The sequence below is a fragment of the Centrocercus urophasianus genome, unplaced genomic scaffold (genome assembly GCF_019232065.1).
Source record: "Centrocercus urophasianus isolate 14NV4802_14NV808 unplaced genomic scaffold, USGS_Curo_1.0 seq_7, whole genome shotgun sequence".
NCBI classification, from domain to species: domain Eukaryota; kingdom Metazoa; phylum Chordata; class Aves; order Galliformes; family Phasianidae; genus Centrocercus; species Centrocercus urophasianus.
The window spans coordinates 2,960,226-2,978,625 of record NW_024885310.1 but is presented as its reverse complement, the minus strand read 5'-3'; the positions used below and the strand labels follow the sequence as shown (position 1 = coordinate 2,978,625).

Sequence of the window (18,400 nt, the reverse complement as noted above, 5' to 3'; positions counted from 1 at the left end):
GGGGTGTTGGTTGATGCTCGGCTGAACATGAGCCGACAGTGTGCCCATAGTAATGTCGTTATGTATTTAATTTTTGACACTGCAAGGTTCATATTTTGGTTATAAGGAATCGTTTATTGAGCATCCCTATGTCCTGCAACTTCATTTTTTACTTTATGCATGGCCATTAGAAGTTGTTTGCCTTCCTTTTTAGTCAGTGTTTTGTCCTGTGTCACTGTTAAGGCAGTTTCAGAGGGGAGTACCTCAGAGGATTGCTTCCTGAAGTAGTTGCCGAAAAAGCAGAAGGTCAGTTTGTATAAAGGTGTGGAAGAAACGTATGGAGAATCGTTCAAAGTAACCAAGCATTGAAACCATCAAATACAGGTCTCAGAGCAAACACTGATGTGACTGGTCCTTCACTAACACTGGGATTTCTTGTATCACCACAACTCAGCTTTAGGTGTGTGAGATTCTGTGAGATTCTCTGAAGCTAGAAAGTACTTGCTGAGCTGTATTTAGTTTCTGCAGTGAAAATCTGTGTTACTGGTAGTGCTTCCACGCTGCTCACGTTTAGCAAATATTTGCAGATGTTAGACTACTTGTGTCACTCTGGTCAGATTATTTGATTCTGGGTACGTTCTGTTCTCAGTTATAAATAAATATTACATATATACATATATAATTAAAAACAAAAAATCCTTTCTCATTTATCTGCTTGAGATTCTTATATAGAAATCTGGAGGAAAGGGACAGTTGTTTATATTCTTGCATACCTGTGCTTCATCAGTTTTTAGAGAAGACAGTGGTATCTACCCCCTCTGTATTTGACGCTGTGCCTTCTGTTGCATTTCTTGCTTTGTACAGCCTTCCAAATGTTTTTGAAGTCGTGTGACTGAAAGGAGGTTTGCTCGAGACTGGAAAAGCTACGTGTAGCAGATCAAGTGTGGTAAATGAGGCCAAGGAAGTGCAAAAGGGGTACTTTGCAACAACACCACAAATGAGGGAATTTGTTGAGTGTATCCTCACTGCACTTGTTTATCAGTGAGTGCATTCCACGTGATGAAATCTGAGTTATTTTGCCTGCCACTAAGAAACAGGTTATTTGTATGTATTGAGTTGTTTGAGACTTTGCAGGTTTTTTTTAATGTAAGAACTGTGGATGTTGATTCTGCTTGCTTTCTTATCTCTTAATTGTGTGTCACTCCTTAGTTAAATGCTGTTATCACAGATACCTATTAAAATATAGGTATATGTAATATATATGCCTATATATATATGGATATATATATAGTTACCAAGTAAATACAGCAGTTGGAAGCCGAAATGCTGCTTTCCAACTTCACTTAGGGCTAGGACTGCCCCTTTGAAATAAGCCCTTTAGAGTAGTCACGAGCAGTGCAAAACATGCTGAGGTGCACGAGGTGAGCACAAAAGCATTGTCATTCCCATGCGCCTATGTCTGTGTGTTTTGGAAAATGCTGCCTTGTCATTTGAACGTTTTCTATAGACATTGCTATTCTTCTGTGCTGATTTCCATACAGTTACCTGCACGCTCATGTCTCTGAAAAGCATGGTCACGTATATGTCATACATAGCTACGTAGGACCCTGACTGTTTATATCTTTTTAGATGGCTCTTAGAAGCATAGTAGGAGGGGATCATCTCTTCCATGCTGCAGAAGATGAACTGTTGGCCAAAAGGAAAATGAATGCTGTATGGTTTGTGCCTAACATCTTTTCTGCCTTCTTTTGGCTTATGAGCGTTCCCGTCTTTCATATTTGAATAGCTGGGATAAGGGGGGAGAGCTGAGTGCAAACAATAAGATCCCAAGACTTCTCAGAAGAATGTATAATATCAATCTACAGATAAATAGAAGGTGTATGCATTGTGACTGATTGTCAGACTACCTGTAGCACATGAGCAGTAGTACCTTGAGTGTATTCAAAACAGCAGCAGAAAGTACAGGGAATTTTTGTTGCCTTGTTTTCTTCTGTTGCTGCTGTGTGAAATGCAGACCTAAACAGTACAGAAGAACCATCTGTTATCCTTACGTAGGGCTCGTGGTAGCAAAGGTTACAGAGAGGAGACTTCGAACTACATAGAAAATTGGGATTGGTTGAAACGAGGAATTTCTCTCATCAAAATACAATGTTGTGCTAACTAATCCAACAACTAAATCACTTGGAAATTTCCAATCAAAAGGTCACCAACTCTTCATGTGTAGATTAAAAAAAAAAAAAGTTTGATATTCTACTGCATTATTTCTAATGCATTGTAAACGTTGCAGCAGTACTACTTGAGAATAGTGAAAAATCGGAACACAATTTCAGAATGGGTTGTCATGGAAGTATGTAATTTTTTCCATGTTTTTAAATATTTGAATAAAATGTCATTTTCAGTAGAAAAAAAATACCTTGATGAAATTGTGTTTTGGAACTGGAAACTCTGTGAAATGTTTTCCTACTTATTATACTTAGTTGTTGTGGGAGTTGCAAAGCCTAAATTTCAGCAAAATATCATCAAATCAATTAGAAACTTAACTTTATTTAAATTGCACCTTTGGATAGTGGAGTATCTTAAAAATCTATTGTGCCCAATGTAGGTTTGATGAGAACTGGAGGGAGAACAGTGGAAATAGAACCAAAGTAAATACAGTTTTTGGTCATGCAGTCAACATTATAATTTTTTCTATTCTTTCACATCCTTGGTTCCATCTGCTTTTGCCTGTTTTCTTAGAATCATTAAGTTTGGAAGAGACCATTAGAATCAGCTAGTCCAACTGTGAGATCATTACCACCATGCCTACTAGACCATGTTCCTAAGTGCCACATCTATGGTTTTACAGCGATGGAGTGCTTGCTGAGAAGATTTGACGCTTGAGATCTGCAGTTTTAAGTTACAGATCCCTTTTTTATTTGGCAAATTGATTTGGAAATGAATTCTCTAGTTTCTTAATGAATCATAGAATTGCTCAGATTGAAAAAGATCTTAAAGACCATCAAGTCCAACCACAGCCCAACCATCCTAGCCTAACTAACAGCCCTGTGCTGAATCCTGTCCCTGAGCACCACATCCAAGCGGTTTTTAAACATGTCCAGGGATGGGGACTCAACCACCTCCCTGGGCAGCCCATTGCAGTGCTTAACGACCCTTTCTGTAAAGAAGAGTTTCCTGATATCCAACCTAAACCTCCCCTGGTGCTACTGGAGGCCATTTCCCCTTGTCCTGTCACCAGTGACAAGGGACCAGCCCTGCTCTCTCTATAAGCACCTTTCAGATATTGGAAGAGTGCAGTAAGGTCTCCCCTCAGCATCCCTTCCCCAGACTGAACAGCCCCGGTTCCTTCAGTCGCTCCTCATAGGCCATATTCTTCAAGCACATAAAGCTGCTTTTTCCCCAAAGCAAACGTTGTTCTGCAACTGTGTGTACTGAACCCTCATGAAATTTCAAATGGAATAACTTTATGCTCTTGATACACATAGTATCAGAATTAAACCCCTTTGAGATAAACTTGTTTTTTTTTTCCTGAAGCTCTTCTGGTCATCTGCATGTACGATGTGATGACAGTGTGCGTTACTAATTGAAGCTCCTGTTTATATCTATGGCATTGGCATGCATCAAGAAAGCTTATATTTCAGAACGTCGGGAGGTGCAAACTTAATCGGATGTTTGTGTATATATAGGTTCGCTCTGAAATCTGCCTGTAGCTTTAGGGCTTCTGTAACTCCTGAATTTTTGTTTTCTATACAGCCTGTCGGTGTTGTGTTGGGAGCTGTGGGCAGGCGGTGCCTGGCTTCTTCCTCCAGCTGCCTTGTGTTCCTCTGCCAGGCTGTCAGAGGGCCTGGTGTCAGGCATGCCCTGCTCACATTGGTCCTGCTAGGATAATCCTGTAGTTGAGGAATTTGCTGGCCTCTGTGTGATTTGTCTTGGAAATGCACTAAAAAGCACAAGCACTTCTCAGACTGAGGTCCATCAAAATCTGTCTGTAATAATTCAGTTAAAAAAAAAAAAAAGTGCTTGAAGCACTTGCCAAGATTCATGGTTCGGGTGTTAGTACAGAAGTACAACAAAGCAAACATTTTATTCAGTGTATTTCTTGATGTAGAATGGAATCAGTGTATCCACAGAGCTGCTGTGCACATCTGCGAGTGGAGCAGTGCTATTTTAGATACTAATGCAACTCCAAAGTTGGAGCTGCTTCCTCTGTGCATATGTTTTGTGGCTTTTTAATGTTGGGCAGTGACATCAGCATGAGATGTTTCCCGTTTTCCTGTAATCTAAACTTCTGGCATTAAAGTTCTTCGATGTTCTGGGTAGGAGGAAGCCTACTGTGGTGTTGCCATGCCAGGTTTAGGAAGTAAGAGATGCACTCAACAAACCACAGCTTCACCACTGTATCCTGCTTGCAATTAATGTGAAAGCAAGAACCACAATATAGTATCTTTTGTTAAACTTGCAAGGGTTGTCAGTCCCTGTATAGTTAATCTGTACACACACATAATTTGATATAGCTCAGTTTCTGTTGCTGCAGTTCTTTTTCTCAGCTTCAATTTAGAAAGCTATGAAAGATTTTATTATGTCTTTTCTAAAATTCTGTATTACTCTATTTTTTTTTTCCAGAATCAATTTCTGCAAGTTTATTTCCCTTGGGATGATTTTAAAACTCTGCAGCAGCCACCTTATCATAATGAAATGTATTGCTGTAATGAAGGAAATATGGAACTTTTTTGAAGAAAAAAGAAGAAAACTTTGAAGCCTTAAATTACATTTTGTTCCCCCTTCACTACTATTGTCATTGTTTTGTTCCCTTTCTGAGCGTTTTGTGTCAGACGGCGTTCAGGCAGGGTGTCAAAACCACGGTTCTGCACGGCTCCATTTCTAACATTTGGCACTGTGATGTTTCGGGCACAGCACTTAACCTGTGTGGACTGCAGGCAGAGTTTAAAGAGGGCCTACCGGCTTCTTGAGAAGAGAGCAGAAGCTGCTTGCCAGACTCCCTGTTGTGCCATGGTTTGGCTTCAGTGCTGCCTGCATGCACTGTGCCTTTCTGAAGCAGAATCCTCACACTGGAAGGGAAAAAGGAGAAGCTTTTGATTTCCTCTAAACTCTTAAGCAAGCAGGCTTAACTTTCCTGACAGGTACCCGAGGTGGTGTGAAGTTAGGCTTTACAGCAAACTTAAGACACAGAAGGAGACAGGGAAAAGTGTTCCACCAATAGCTTGTATTATCTGAGGAGCCTTTTAAGCAAGGACGGAATCTGTGCTCTGATAATTCATTGGCGTATCAGAAATAAAAGCAATAGGGCCTGGGTTTTTCTCTCTGACCCTGCCCGAGATGCATGCGCACGCTCAGGCATGCGTGAAGAGCACGGTGACTTTGGAGCTGCTCACAACTGTTGCCGGTGCTGCTGCCCAGCTCTCTGTTGAGTTTCTGCAGCTCTGCTGTCTGAGCAGTGCTCCCAACCTGGTAGCTGATGTAAGTTACTGTGCAAAAGCTTTGTGAGCTCTTATGAGGAGCTTATCTGCATAAAGCCTGTAGTTCCAGATCAACAGCGTTTCTGCTCTAAATGTGGTTTTAGCAGTGGATTAACTCTCTGAAATAGATGATGTTCTGTACGCAGCCATCTGAAGGCTGAGGGAATTTGTGTGGAATATGCTTGAACTGGGTTGTATATTTTAGCACAAAGCCGTTCAAGAAGGGCATGAATAGCGTGTGTGCCAGACCTGCTGATGCTTCAAAGCTCCAGCAGCAAGCAGGACAATAATGCTATTAAAAATATGTATTTTCTGTAATCCTTAAATCCCTTCTTAAGTTAAATGAGGAGCTCCGAGTGAGGTAGCTATTCTTGGCAGTAAATTCTTAATGCTGAGTGGTGTAATACTTTCTAAAATGACGGATAAATGAAAAGCCTGAACAGAATAAGCAACTGAGAAATGCTGATCCACAAAAACGTGCAGACTTGTTCTTTTCTATGTTTTTCAAATGACTTTCATCAGTTCTCATGCACCTAGCAGCAGAAGAGGTGCTTCCTTTTTATTTTACTAGCCGGTGTTGTATTGCAGAAAAGTGTCATCTCTATCTTAATATTATCATTGATTATATTAGAAAGGAACTTGATCGAGGTTTAAGTCTGTGTTGCACTTTGTCGTAGTAAAGGTTCCTTTGCCTGGCAGTTAATGCTCTGACAGATGCAAGACAGAGAGGCAGAGGGAAAAGGAAGGCTGTTATCACCACTCTGCAGGGAGTGCAGGGACAGGGAGTGGTGGCTTCAGTGGGCATGCTGTGTCTGTGGTTTGACTTGCGGCTCTATGATTCTCTTTACCTGGTGCTTTATGCGTCTTCTTGAATTGACCTTTCCTTTGCCTTTGATCAGCTGGACGTGCAACTGTGTTCTTATCTGAGATGTTGTATGGAAGGAAAGGACCAGTTCCTGAGTAATAGTCGCAAACTGAGTTGGCAGCGAACCTGGGCTCCGTTGCCACAGAAATGGAAATGAGAAGTGCCTGTGTGTGCAGAAGATAAGGTCCATGTCTTCTATGTGAGTCCACAGTAAATATTTTCCTGGCGCTCCTGCTGCTTGTGCTTAGCTCATTACTATGCTAAAGATACTGATACTGCACAATGGTGGCAACAGTACGTGAATGATAATCATATCACAAGATTCCTCACGTAATTCATTTTGTTACCGGAGAGTTACACCGTTGGTAATGTTACTGAACGCCAGCGAATGTACCAAACTGCTGAGATGTGGGAATTAGCAGGCAGTGATAACCGGTACACGTGTCTTCTTCCTCTGACAAGAAATTCAGATTTTCTTGTCTATTCTTAAACTTTCCAAAAAGGAGTAGATGAATGGTAGATTTGGGACTAGGTCATGTTTTTTCTCTCTTGTTAGAGACGAAGAATTTCAGATTTTCAGTTATTTGCATTTCTCGTCTCTTTGACAAATGGATTTGGAAACTGTAGGGGGATGAAATGTATTTTAATGCATTTTCATGTGTATGTGCCTTTCTATGCATAAGTAGCCTACAGTGTCAACCAGAGATTAATCTGGTCTGTTCTTTGCTTAAAGTTCGTTGTGAATCTTTGGTGCAATACCATATAAGCAGCAGTGAGGTGGCCAGTGTGCTTGTGCTTGCTTACATGCAATCTGTAACGTAGACATGTGGTAAGATTACCAATGGACCTGAGTTCAAGACATCACATAAAGTTGTTTGGCACAGGAAAGCTCGGTGGCCTCTGCAAAATCACATCCGGTATTTTGTGCTTTTTCAAACAAGGATGTCTGTCTGTGAGGGTCAGATGGATGCAGGAGGAGTTACCGTATTTGGTTTTAATTGAATGTTTAAGAACTCCTAGATCCTGGACTGGCAAACCAGTTCCAGGTGGGATTTCCAGTTTTTGTGGAGAAACATTTTTGCCATGCACAACCAGAATATTGACCCTTTTAATGGGCTGCACTGATTTTTCATAGCTGTTTTTGGGGAGAATTTTTTCATCTGAGACATAGCTTCAATTAAGAGCAAGGGGTTAGCCACAAAAGGCTTTCGCTGCAGATGGAGAGACAAATTTCAGGTGTCTGAGTCTTGGAAGAGTAGTTCCACCGGGGTATGGAAGAAGCCGCAAGGAGTGCTGGGCAACACTGTGCTTCAGGATCGATTCCTCATAGTCTTTTCCTGTTTGCTTTGTAAAAATACTGAAATACTTCCCTGCCGGCCCAGTGATGAGACTAGCTTTGCAACTTGGATAGAGAGTCCTTGAAATAGCAGCGATGTGGAAACACAGTGCTTTCATCACCTGACTGCAGAGCCAGTTTTTCCCCTCAGTTCAGTGAGCACATATGTGAGGCAGAGCGGATCAGAGCGGCTGCAGGTTTCTCCTGCCAAAGTTTGCACCGACAGCAAACTGCTAGATTGAGGGTGTGTGAGTGTGTGCCGCTCCTATCAGAAGTGGAGTTCTTAAAGGCTGGCCCCAGTGCATGCTCAACCAGAATGTCTTTCAGCTTTTGCAAGGAAGATAAGGTTTTCCATCTCAACCCAGTGCGCATCACAGCGGAAATATAAAAGAACTTTGCAAAGTAAGATCCTTGCCCATAGTAGGACTTGAATTTCTGTTTTAAAAGTAATTATGCTACAATCCCTTCATGTGCTGACAGAGCAATGCTCATGTGTAAGAGATGTGATTGTCAAACTGGAGCTGTGCCAGGTTTGGTTTTGTTCGGCTTCCTGGCTTTTACAGGCATCGGTGCATGCAGCTGGGAGATCTGCAGCTGAATTTGGCTGTTCGTTTTTTGGAAGTGAGACAAAAAGGGTGTTACACTGAACCCCCCCAACATTTCAGCTTCCCTGGATTCACCTGATGTGAATCCCTAGCTGATTCTCTAAGCCTGTTTTCTATCTCATTTGAGCTATTGGCACAGCGCAGTGCAGGCTGAAGACCTGAGTCTCGTGTTTAATCTCTTCCCAAATAACCTGTGTTTGTGAAGTCTGAGGCTAATTTTTGAGGTACGACGAGCTGTTAAGGTTAGTAATAAGTATGTTTTTACCGAGCATTTCATGTATTGTTTTGAAGAAGGAGCTCTATGTCTGTATCCCCATCACACAGTTCAGAAACAGACTGCGCTAAAGTGATTTGAGAGAGCTTGCTTTGCAAAGAAACTCGCCTCACATGAATTGCAGTGGATTGCTTTATCCATGTTGCCACATGTTATTTTATCTCACTTGATTTTATGAGGCTGTGAAAACGTCTCTTTTCCTTGCACGGCCTCCCAATGGCTTTTACTCATCTAGAAAATCGGATTTGATTTTTTTTTTTTAAATACAAAGTGGCCAAATATGAAACTGTATTATATATAACAGCAATTTTCAGGAAAAATGGCAACTGGCTTTTTTCTTCTTTCTGAAGAAAAGTGTGAATACTGTAACCTTAAGTGAAAGGTCTGAACTGTAGAGACTGCAAAAGAAATATACAAAATCTTAACGCTTTTACTGTTTTCAAGTGATTGCTTAATAAAACTCCTTGATTTTTGATTAGGTTGACTTTAAAACATCACTTTCAGTAAACAATGTTTCTCATAAGATGATAGCTCTTGAGACACCATCCATCAAAAGCTATTTTTCCCCGTCAAAATTTCTTACCTGATTGAAACAATGGTTATGTTTTTGCCAAATATCTCGCGTTCGTATGGAGATAGTTTGACAGAAACACTGAGCATAAAAGCATCTACATGAAAGTATTGCCCAGTAAATGCTGCATTTGTCTTTGTTGGAGTGGTGTTTAGTCATCTCTGAGATGACCGTGTTAGTGCTGTAACACTGCTGTTTGGGTCAGTCCTGGCTCAGATGAGGGGAGCTGCAGCTCAAGGGCTGCTCAGGTTTCAGGTTAGTGCAGACTGTTACTGTGTGGCCCCTGCCTGCATGGGGTGGACGTGGCACAGCCTGCTTGGCATCCCCATCGTCTTTGTTATTATTCTGCTTCAGGTCTGTGGTATGGTAGCGCGGTTCTACTTCCTAATCCTTGGAACTGAGTCTCAAAAGTAGTATTTTTTCATTTTCCTACATCTAAGCATTTGCAAAATTTAACCTATTTTTCCACGTGCTTGTTTCATGCTTGCAGATGCAAGCTACATTAAACTATAAATGAGCTCTGATTTCATTCAGACTCAAGTTCTGTCTTCTAACTACTACCTGAATGTAATGGGAAAAAGAATACACCAGTTAGTGTGTCTGAGCTGTCAAGTATAGCCCGTACCTCTGCAAATCTACATTTGGGTCTAACTGGATTAAATTACACACCAAGATAAGCCAAAAGTCCTGTCCCTTTAAAACTGAATTTCTCTTGTTTTACCCAGAATCCCAGTGCAACATTTCAGGTACTGTACAGGAAGCCGTATAGGCTGAACCCAAAGTGTGACATTTGTTGAGCAAGGCACAGCACTGCTCACAGCTTTTGTACCAAATGCCGTGGGAAGTCTCCTTGCCCAGTGTGCTGGTGCGAAGCCCTGCGCTGCAGCTGCTCAGATGTTTACAGCAGTCACCTGGCACGCTCTCAGCTCTTGCGTGCCAAGGTGGGAAAAGCAAGTTCAGTCTTCAAAATAATTCCTCGTTTCTGACGAGGGTTGTTGGGTAGCATTGGCAGCATTAAGAAACTAGGATCTTTGAAGGGATTTCGTAAAGCAATATTATTCAGAAAGATTTTGCTCTTTCCGTGCTGGATCTTAGTGTTTGCTAAGAGCTTTTCGTAAATGAAACGAGAGGAAATTTCCTCATCAGAATAGCTTCTTTTTGAAGCTATAGGCAGAAGAAAATGAGACTTGCAGCCATGAGAATAATGATAGCTATCCATGCCTAATAGAGTTTCTCTGTTAGGGATTATAAAAGTAAGATATTATCTGGGAAAAGGTGTATTATTTGTCACAAATACTAGTAATGTAGTCTGATAGTCAAAGTAGCTGAAAATGGTTCACCCAACTGTTTTCATCTAAATGTTGATGTTGCAGTTAAGGTGAAAAACTCAAGGAAACAAGACTGAAAGTGTAGTTCTTTGTTCGTGAACTTAGAGTCTGCTCGTTGTGAGATGCTGCCCAGGTGGCCATTTCCAGTTCCCAGCAACCCCAGTTCCTGTATCTGGATTTTCTCCCGTAGCATTTCCTTAATTGGCCATTTTCAGTTGACGTGCTAATACCTTCAGCATCAGCCTTAGGATTCAACATTTTACAACACAGATATCTGGGAATCATTCAAACCCAGCACTTCGTACCTGCTAATTGTTTATTGTTACTTGTCTCTGTCAAAATAGATGCTGCTTTTCTCATACATGCTGAATTAAGCGAAGAAGGGATCGTTGTCAAACTTTCTATAGGCAATCTCTGAGGCAGGAAAGGCTGCTTAGTGTGGAGACTTGCAGTGCTTTATTTTCATGATGTTTCAGGTTCTAGTCACAGTGAACTGACTTCTTTCTCCTCCTGTTTGAATTGCACCTTGGAATATACACCAGGGTCTGCAGAAGGTGTAATGTAGCTTGTAGGTTAATTTAGGCAGAAGAATAATATGCACTGTGGTATGACAAAGACCAAGTCTTTTATAGTGAATAATTACAAAGCAGCTTAATAGGATTCTCAGACAGGATTCTTTCAGTAGTCTGTCCTTTTGATCATCCAGCATAGCTTTTTTTTTTTTTTTTTCTTTTCAGTGAGCACAATATTTAAAATCTTTGTTGGAAATCCAAGAGAAAAGCGACTGGAAAGAATTCCCTAAAATGTCTCACTGTTCATTTATTTATGTCTTGGAAGATATATTTATCCTTTATTTTTTTCTTCTACTCCTCTGTCAAAGTCTTGATCCGCCTATCTAGCATCAGGCTTCTTTGTAGAACTGAAAGTTTCCCTTTTTGTTATTTTTATTTTTTACATTTGGTTGTTCCAGTAGAGCACAGATGTTTCAGTGGGTGGAAAGCGATGATGCATCCATAAAACAAAGAATGGTGTCGAAGATCCTGGCCAGTGGTTGAAATAGCGGACTCACGCCAGTAGAGGATTTATGTAACTTCATCTCCTTTGTACTCAATCTTACTTCCTTTCTTTATGTTGTATGTAACTTATTTTATAAGCATTTTGACTTTTTTTTTTTAATACTGATGTGTATTTTTAAGTGAATTTAACTGTAGAGAGTATTACCACTGGAATTATTTTATTTGACCAGCAGTTTGTGAAAATTAGAAAGCAATAGCAAGGTCTGTCACCCAGCAAGAAATGGTTCTAATTCTGAGAAAAGAAAGCCACTCCTCAGTTTAACAGATAAGCGTTCATCCAGTCCTGCTTTTCAGGAACACCCAAAACTCCTCAAATTCTTCCATGTTTGGAATATGCAAAGAATGCAGGATTGAAGCTGGAGCTGGCAAATTCTCCCTCTTAATATCTTTGCTTCCATGTGTGTAGATTTACACAGGTCAGCTGAATTCTACTTTCTGTGACAGTCATTTGAATCCAGGTTAACTCCAGGACGATTATCAGAATTTGCACTAGTTTCCCTGAGGGAATGAATTGTTCAAATAATATTACAGTCATAGAGTAATAAAAAAAATCCCAACAATGAGAAAACACCCAGCAAATAGAATGTGAAGGCTTACTATTACTGCATGCATGGATTCAGAAGAATTTGTCACACAGAGATACCCCTGGTTTGATACCGCAGATTCTTGTGCCAAGTGTTAGTTTTAGTTTTTAGGTTTTTTACGGGCCCATTCCTGAAAATGTGAGGCTTCCCATTACGTATAACCTAGAGTTTAGCAAGCTGTAATTTTGCAAATGCTACATTTAATCTGCGTGGTTTTTCCTGCCAATTTTTCCTTCATGCATTATGTGGTCTGACATGACTCCAGAAGAAAAATCAGGATTGTATTATTTTCAAAGAGTACATATCTTTTTTTTTTTTTTTCCTCCATGAACTTTGCCAGGCTAGTATTATTTCCCCTGTGTTATGTGAGCACAATGAAATCCTCCACTACTGTAAAATACTGGAATCCTGTTGTGTAAGTGCTGAACTTTCTGCATTGCACCTTGGAACTCAGAAAATCAAACCTCCACAGATATGGAAAAATGCATATTTTTAAGAAATGCTTCTGATACAGGTTAATATTTACCCTGTGTTCCTAGAAACTGGGGAATTCTTCTGAGTTTTCAAAAGTATTTTAAAGCAATTTCTTAAACCGCCCAGATCAACTTATATTTGAATTTTTCTGTCTAATTCAGGAGCTTTTTATTGTATTCTGTCAACTTTAGAAGTCTTTATTACGGAAGCTTCCGTCTAATTTTTTTTCTCACACTCTTTTCCAGGACCTTAGTGTTTTATGGTCAGGTTTTTCACAGCAGACACTTAGTGCTTCAGTGTTCTTGCTTTAATAGTTACTGATGTAGGAAATGGTGATGTAGCCTTTAAGTCTAACGGCTTCCTCTTCTTCCTGCGCTGTGTTTTAAAATGTGATCAGAACTTTGGTTTCATTTTGGTCATCTGTATTCCTTGAAAAACTCATCATTTTTTAGGTTGTAGGAATTTGGTAGGCTATAGAAATACAAAATACATCTGCATTTTTATATTTGTTTGTTGCTAGTAGAAATGTGCATGGATGTACTCCAAACTAATGGCTAAAATGAAGTCACATATTTTGAGTTCTCTTTTTTGCAGTGGACGGAAATTTTGCATACAACAACTATTCACAGTTGCTCATGGCTTTTCCCTTATGCATTAGCTATTGGGTTTTTTTAAATGTATTTGTTGTTGTTCACCTGTTTGTTTCTCACTTGTCTTTGTGATTCCATTCATTGTTGTACAAAAAAGCAGGGTTGACTCCCCCAGGGTCAAGGATTTACCGTACACTTAAATGTATGTAGAGGGGTCTGCTATCGTGACTGCTAGAAGAACAATGTAAAATCAGCTGAATCCTCGTTAGCTGAAAGTAGCAACTCTGTGCTTTGAGAACACAGATCCATTTCAGTTGGACTTCTTCAGAAACATTCATTGATGAAGTCTGTTTCAGACAAGAGTTACACTAGAGCTGTAAAAGCGGTATAAGTGAAAGGCTCATTGAATGACTTCTACCTGGTCAATAGCGAACTATTTGCAGTTACCTGTAAGGACTTAGCTTCCTTGACCTGTATTGAAGGTGTTTTCTCAGTTTTTGTGCAAGGGTGTGAGTTATGATGGAACAGCAGCAGTTTGCAATGCACAGCGAATGTGGAGTTAGTGTAACTCCAGCAGTACTTGGCAGTAGCCGTGTTTTTCTAGAAAAAAAACTGTCTGTGGAGAATTCTTACATGACCTCCTAAGAGCACCTTCAATAGGAATTATCCTGTGGTCATATAAATAACAATTTTTAGTGGTTTTTCATTTTATATAAGGTGGTATAAAATCATTCTTCGTCCCACAGAATTTTGAATTTTTACTGTGGAATATGAAGAAGTCAGTTACTGTGACCATAACTTAATGAGACAGCCTTTCTGAGGAACAACTGAACAGCGTTATTTCTCTGTTCTACTGTTGACGGAGTAAGGCAGGCAGCGTAAATACTGTTGATGACCAAGGCAGAACTGTAGGTTAGGGATTTCCTAGTAATCAAGTTAAGTGCATTAGATTGCATTAAGTAGAAATAGAAAATGATTCAGTACCAATTTAAGCACATGCGAAGTCCCATGCTTCCCAGTACTTCACACTGATTAAAATCTAGCATGGTAGTAGCTTCACATGTTGTGTTTACACAGATTCTCTGAAGCATTAAAAAAGTTGGAGAATATTAATGGCTTTACATTTAAAACTCACTAACCGTTATCCTGTTGATTTGGCTGAATAGAGTTTAGATTAACTCCTTGGGTCAGCACCTCTCTTTTGTTACAGAAAGCCAAAATAATATTTGGCTCTGCTATAAAAGTTTGAGAATTCTGGCTGTAGGATTGGGTGAAATGACATGGATGCCTGCCCGCTGAAGCAAATCGGATCAGACTACAGATATTGGGTTTTTTTCGTAATGTAAGTCAGTATTTGGTGTCAAAATATTTATATTTACAGCAGTAAGATTATTTTTTCAATGTAATTTGGCAAAAATGTGTGTTGTTAGTTCAAGAATTCTGGAAAAGCTCCTTTAGAAACGAATCTTGTCCTTTCTCAGAATGGTGTGGTTTATAATTCATCTTGACCCAGTGTCTTGGGAGATTTTACTCCATCAATGACCACAGAGTCATTGTGAAAAGCATTTTTGCAGTATCATAACGTAGCCTGTTTCCAAATAAAACTAATCAGCTTCTGATGAATTTAGAATCTGACGAACAGACGGCTTAAAGTACAGTCCATGAAGCACATATGTTGTGAGAAAGCTATTTTGTCACAGGCACCTTTGAGTAAAATCCTTGGAACAACACCAGTTTCATTACAGCCTCTGTGGTTTTGTGTTAACTTACACCACTTAAATCTTTCTGTTGAACAGCAATCAATTGTAAAAGTAAAAATGAGTGCAGGTTGGATTAAATAGCAGTCTCTGAATTATAGAGCAATATGATTCACGTATTATCTGTTCTGTCCTGGAGAGTTTTTATACTTGGAAACGATACTGCTTAAACAAAGGTTAGTTTAAAATGAAAATAAATAAACTGAAAACCCATCTTTTTTCCTTTCTGTTCCATCTGTCCCAACCAGTTGCTACTAGTACAAACTACAGTTGCTATTAGTACGGCTACTAATAAGAAAAGCTGGAAAGGATTAATCTTCAAATATTTTCAGTTCATTAACATTTACTTGGAATTCCAGCGGCGAGGATCCCCAAATAAGGTTAGCTGCAGCCATGCTCAGAAAGGATCCCCACCTTTTAACTTAGAACTGAAGAATTCACCTGTAGCCCATCTTTTTTCCTTTCTTCGTGTTAATGAGTTACGTGCATGTTTTGAATCCATTTACAGAAGAGCACTAAGCAGAGCTTTCCAAATAATTTCACTGAAAGAAAGCAGGAGCCGACAGAACCTACATACAGAACATACAGTGTATTTCAGAGGTAGTGGCTCTGCATGTCTCATCTTTTTACCTTCTTTTCTTTGCAATTCCTCAGATCATAGATGAAGAAGAGACGCAGTTCATGAGCAACTGTCCCGTTGCAGTGACTGAGAGCACACCTAGGAGGAGGACACGCATCCAGGTGTTCTGGACGGCTCCTCCTGCTGGTACGGGCTGCGTCATCCTCAAGTAAGTGTTTTTATGTGTATGCAACTTAGCAGTCAAGTAATATTCAAGGTCAGGATGAACTGGGCTCTAACCAACGGATCTAGCTGCGCTGTCCCTGTTCATTGTAGCACAGTTGGACTGGATGGCCTTCAAGTGTCCCATCCAACTCAAATGATCCTGTGGTCCTGAAGGTCTTTTTCCAAACTAGATGATTCTGTTTATTGTACCTACAAATCTAATACTGCTGTAAAGATTGCTTTAAAATCAAGATTGCATCCTTTTGGCTGAGATGCAATCAATGGAGCTCTGTGTAGAAGCTGTAAGTCACGTACTGCTACAGAAATTATTGGAGAAAGCTGCAAGGGGGTCTGTTGTTTCCAGAGAAACATTATGTTGTCTCTTAAGATTTTGCTTGTCGTATTTAATAGGGCAGTGTGGTCAAATATGTGTAGACAATTGGGATTTGTTCACTCGCTTTGAATTTCTGTTTGGAATAAGTAAGCCTTTGCAATTGCTAAGATGCACCCTGCAGTAAAGCAAAGAATTTCTGAGCCTTATCAGTACCAAGAGTATCTTCAGAGACACAAAACAGCTCTAGGCTTGTGAGGGGATGCTGTCACAATAGTCCTGCTGCTGGTAATTCAGGCCAGTTCAGAAAAAGGTGTTGTTAAAATTGCAGCCAGCTTCTGAACAGGTCAGCAAGCTGCTCTGTGGTGCTGCCCTTGGCACAAAGATACGAGGGTCAGCTGGCCCCTGGAGATTAGGCTCAGACCTTCAGCAGTGCGTGTCTACCTGCTGTAGTTTTAAGACCCCCTGTTTTGACATTCACTGGAATGAATGCACATACAGGCTTCTTTAACCTCTGGACATGTGCGTGTCAGGCTAGCCAAAATGAGAGGCCTGCTGCTTGCTGGATGGCTGCACTGGTTGTCTGTTAAGGTTTGCATGCAGAAATTTTCAGCTACTTATCAGCAAGGCTCTTTGTTTTTCCACTCAGAACTGCCTCCCTCCTAGCTGCGGAACAAATATTGCTTGGGGCGTTTCTGCAGTAGCGTACGAAGGTGATGTTTTGTGCCTCCTTTCGAGCAGGCATGATTTAAACTTGAATCCTGTAATGACATGTAACAACTCAAGTTGGTGGATTTTTTTAATTACCATCCTAAATAGGATTATCATCTAAAAAACACCCAGCAAAAACACAACAAGACAACCAACCAAGCCCCGTACTTATCTCATGGAAGCTTAAATGACAGAGACTGTGGTTCTCTGGGGGCTTGTCAGCAAAGGAATGCAGAAAAGTACCACCAACTATTGAAACTGTGATAAATGTTTCTTCTCCCTCCTCTGTGCTGGTCAAGCCTTGCAGGTTTTTCAACACACTTTCATTTTTACGCTCAGTTTTGTACATTGTGGCAGAAAATTCAAGCAGCCAATCCAAAAAGTAGCAGTTGGAACTGCAGTCCTAATGTTGTATACACAGAAGCATGAAATTGTCACTGCCCTTAAGATTGTACAAATTAAATCAGCAGTACTCAGTCTTCACAGAATAATCTTCATCATCAGTGCCAGTGAAATAATTGAAGTGCCAACTTAGATGACCTGACCAGCACCAGGTGCCACAATCTGTTTGGGTAGGTAAAAGAAATGTCTTATACTTTGAAATTAATGGAGGAAGGACACATTTTTAGCTTAGTGAGCACCACTTACAGTGTGTATCTCAGGCAGTCTGTATTGAAAAAAGTAGAAAAAAAAAAATTGTTTGGATGATTTTCAGTAAAAATATATGAAAAATACAGGCTTGCTCCCAATATCTGGTTTGTTAACCTCAGAGGGGAAGCAACTTCTCTACTCCTGAAGGCATTCTGGAGAAGGAATGAAGCATTGATTGTTGTCAGTTGTTGATTTCAGGAATTAGTAAGTGGGGATCAATCATAGAAATCGCTGACTGATGTGTTTTTGATGCTAACAACATTTATATTTTTTCTTTTGGGTGTAAAATTTTGAGCACATCTGAATTAAATGCAATTAACCTTCTTTATGGTTATCTGTCACAAAATTCCATAGAAGAGCTGAATGTAGTTTTCATGAATATCTGGTTTAGTCCTTGGAGTCTATCTGATCATTTTTTGCTAAAATTCACAGAACAGCATGGGCATGTTGTGGAGCCTGTTCTGAATCACAGGGATATAATTCTCTCTTTTCACAGTATTGTGATCTAGGGACTTCATTTAATGTAGGCAGAAGTTAAATGTTAATGATCCACCAAAAAATTATTACTGTTTTGATGCCAAGTATTGTTTGTTAGGCTTATTATGTGTATGATTAAGTACGGAATATTCCCAGAAGTCTTTTTCCAGACGGATATTGAGGCTTGGGAACATCCTTTCTATTGGTTAGCAAGGATGGATGCCTTTTGAGAGAAACGCTGGATAGCCTGCATTTGGCTGGTAGTTATCTTAATGCTTTCTGGGCATGGTGCACTTGATCAATTTGGTTCACAAGCATAAAATGAAACGCAATAGGAGTAACCTGTAGTTCCTGTGTTCAGCAAGAGATAAGTCTTTTCGCATGAGCAAATCTGTGTATGATGCTGGCTTACTGGGTGACTGCAAAATATAAAGTTTAGGACAGAGAACTAGCATATACTTAAATTTGGTTTATTGTCACTAATTTGCCTTCTAAAGCATGTTTTTCTAATGGTAGTACATAAATCACACGCA

The 18,400-nt window shown here is 40.0% G+C and overlaps 1 protein-coding gene across 1 annotated transcript in view; it reads left to right on the top strand.

Moving 5' to 3' along the window:
* Positions 1-18,400, top strand: part of SPON1 (spondin 1) — a 183,918-nt gene that overhangs the window by 40,864 nt on the left and 124,654 nt on the right. Inside the window, exon 3 of the mRNA XM_042837215.1 lies at positions 15,568-15,701. Coding sequence (XP_042693149.1) covers positions 15,568-15,701 — 134 coding nt within the window. The remainder of the gene's footprint in view (positions 1-15,567; positions 15,702-18,400) is intronic.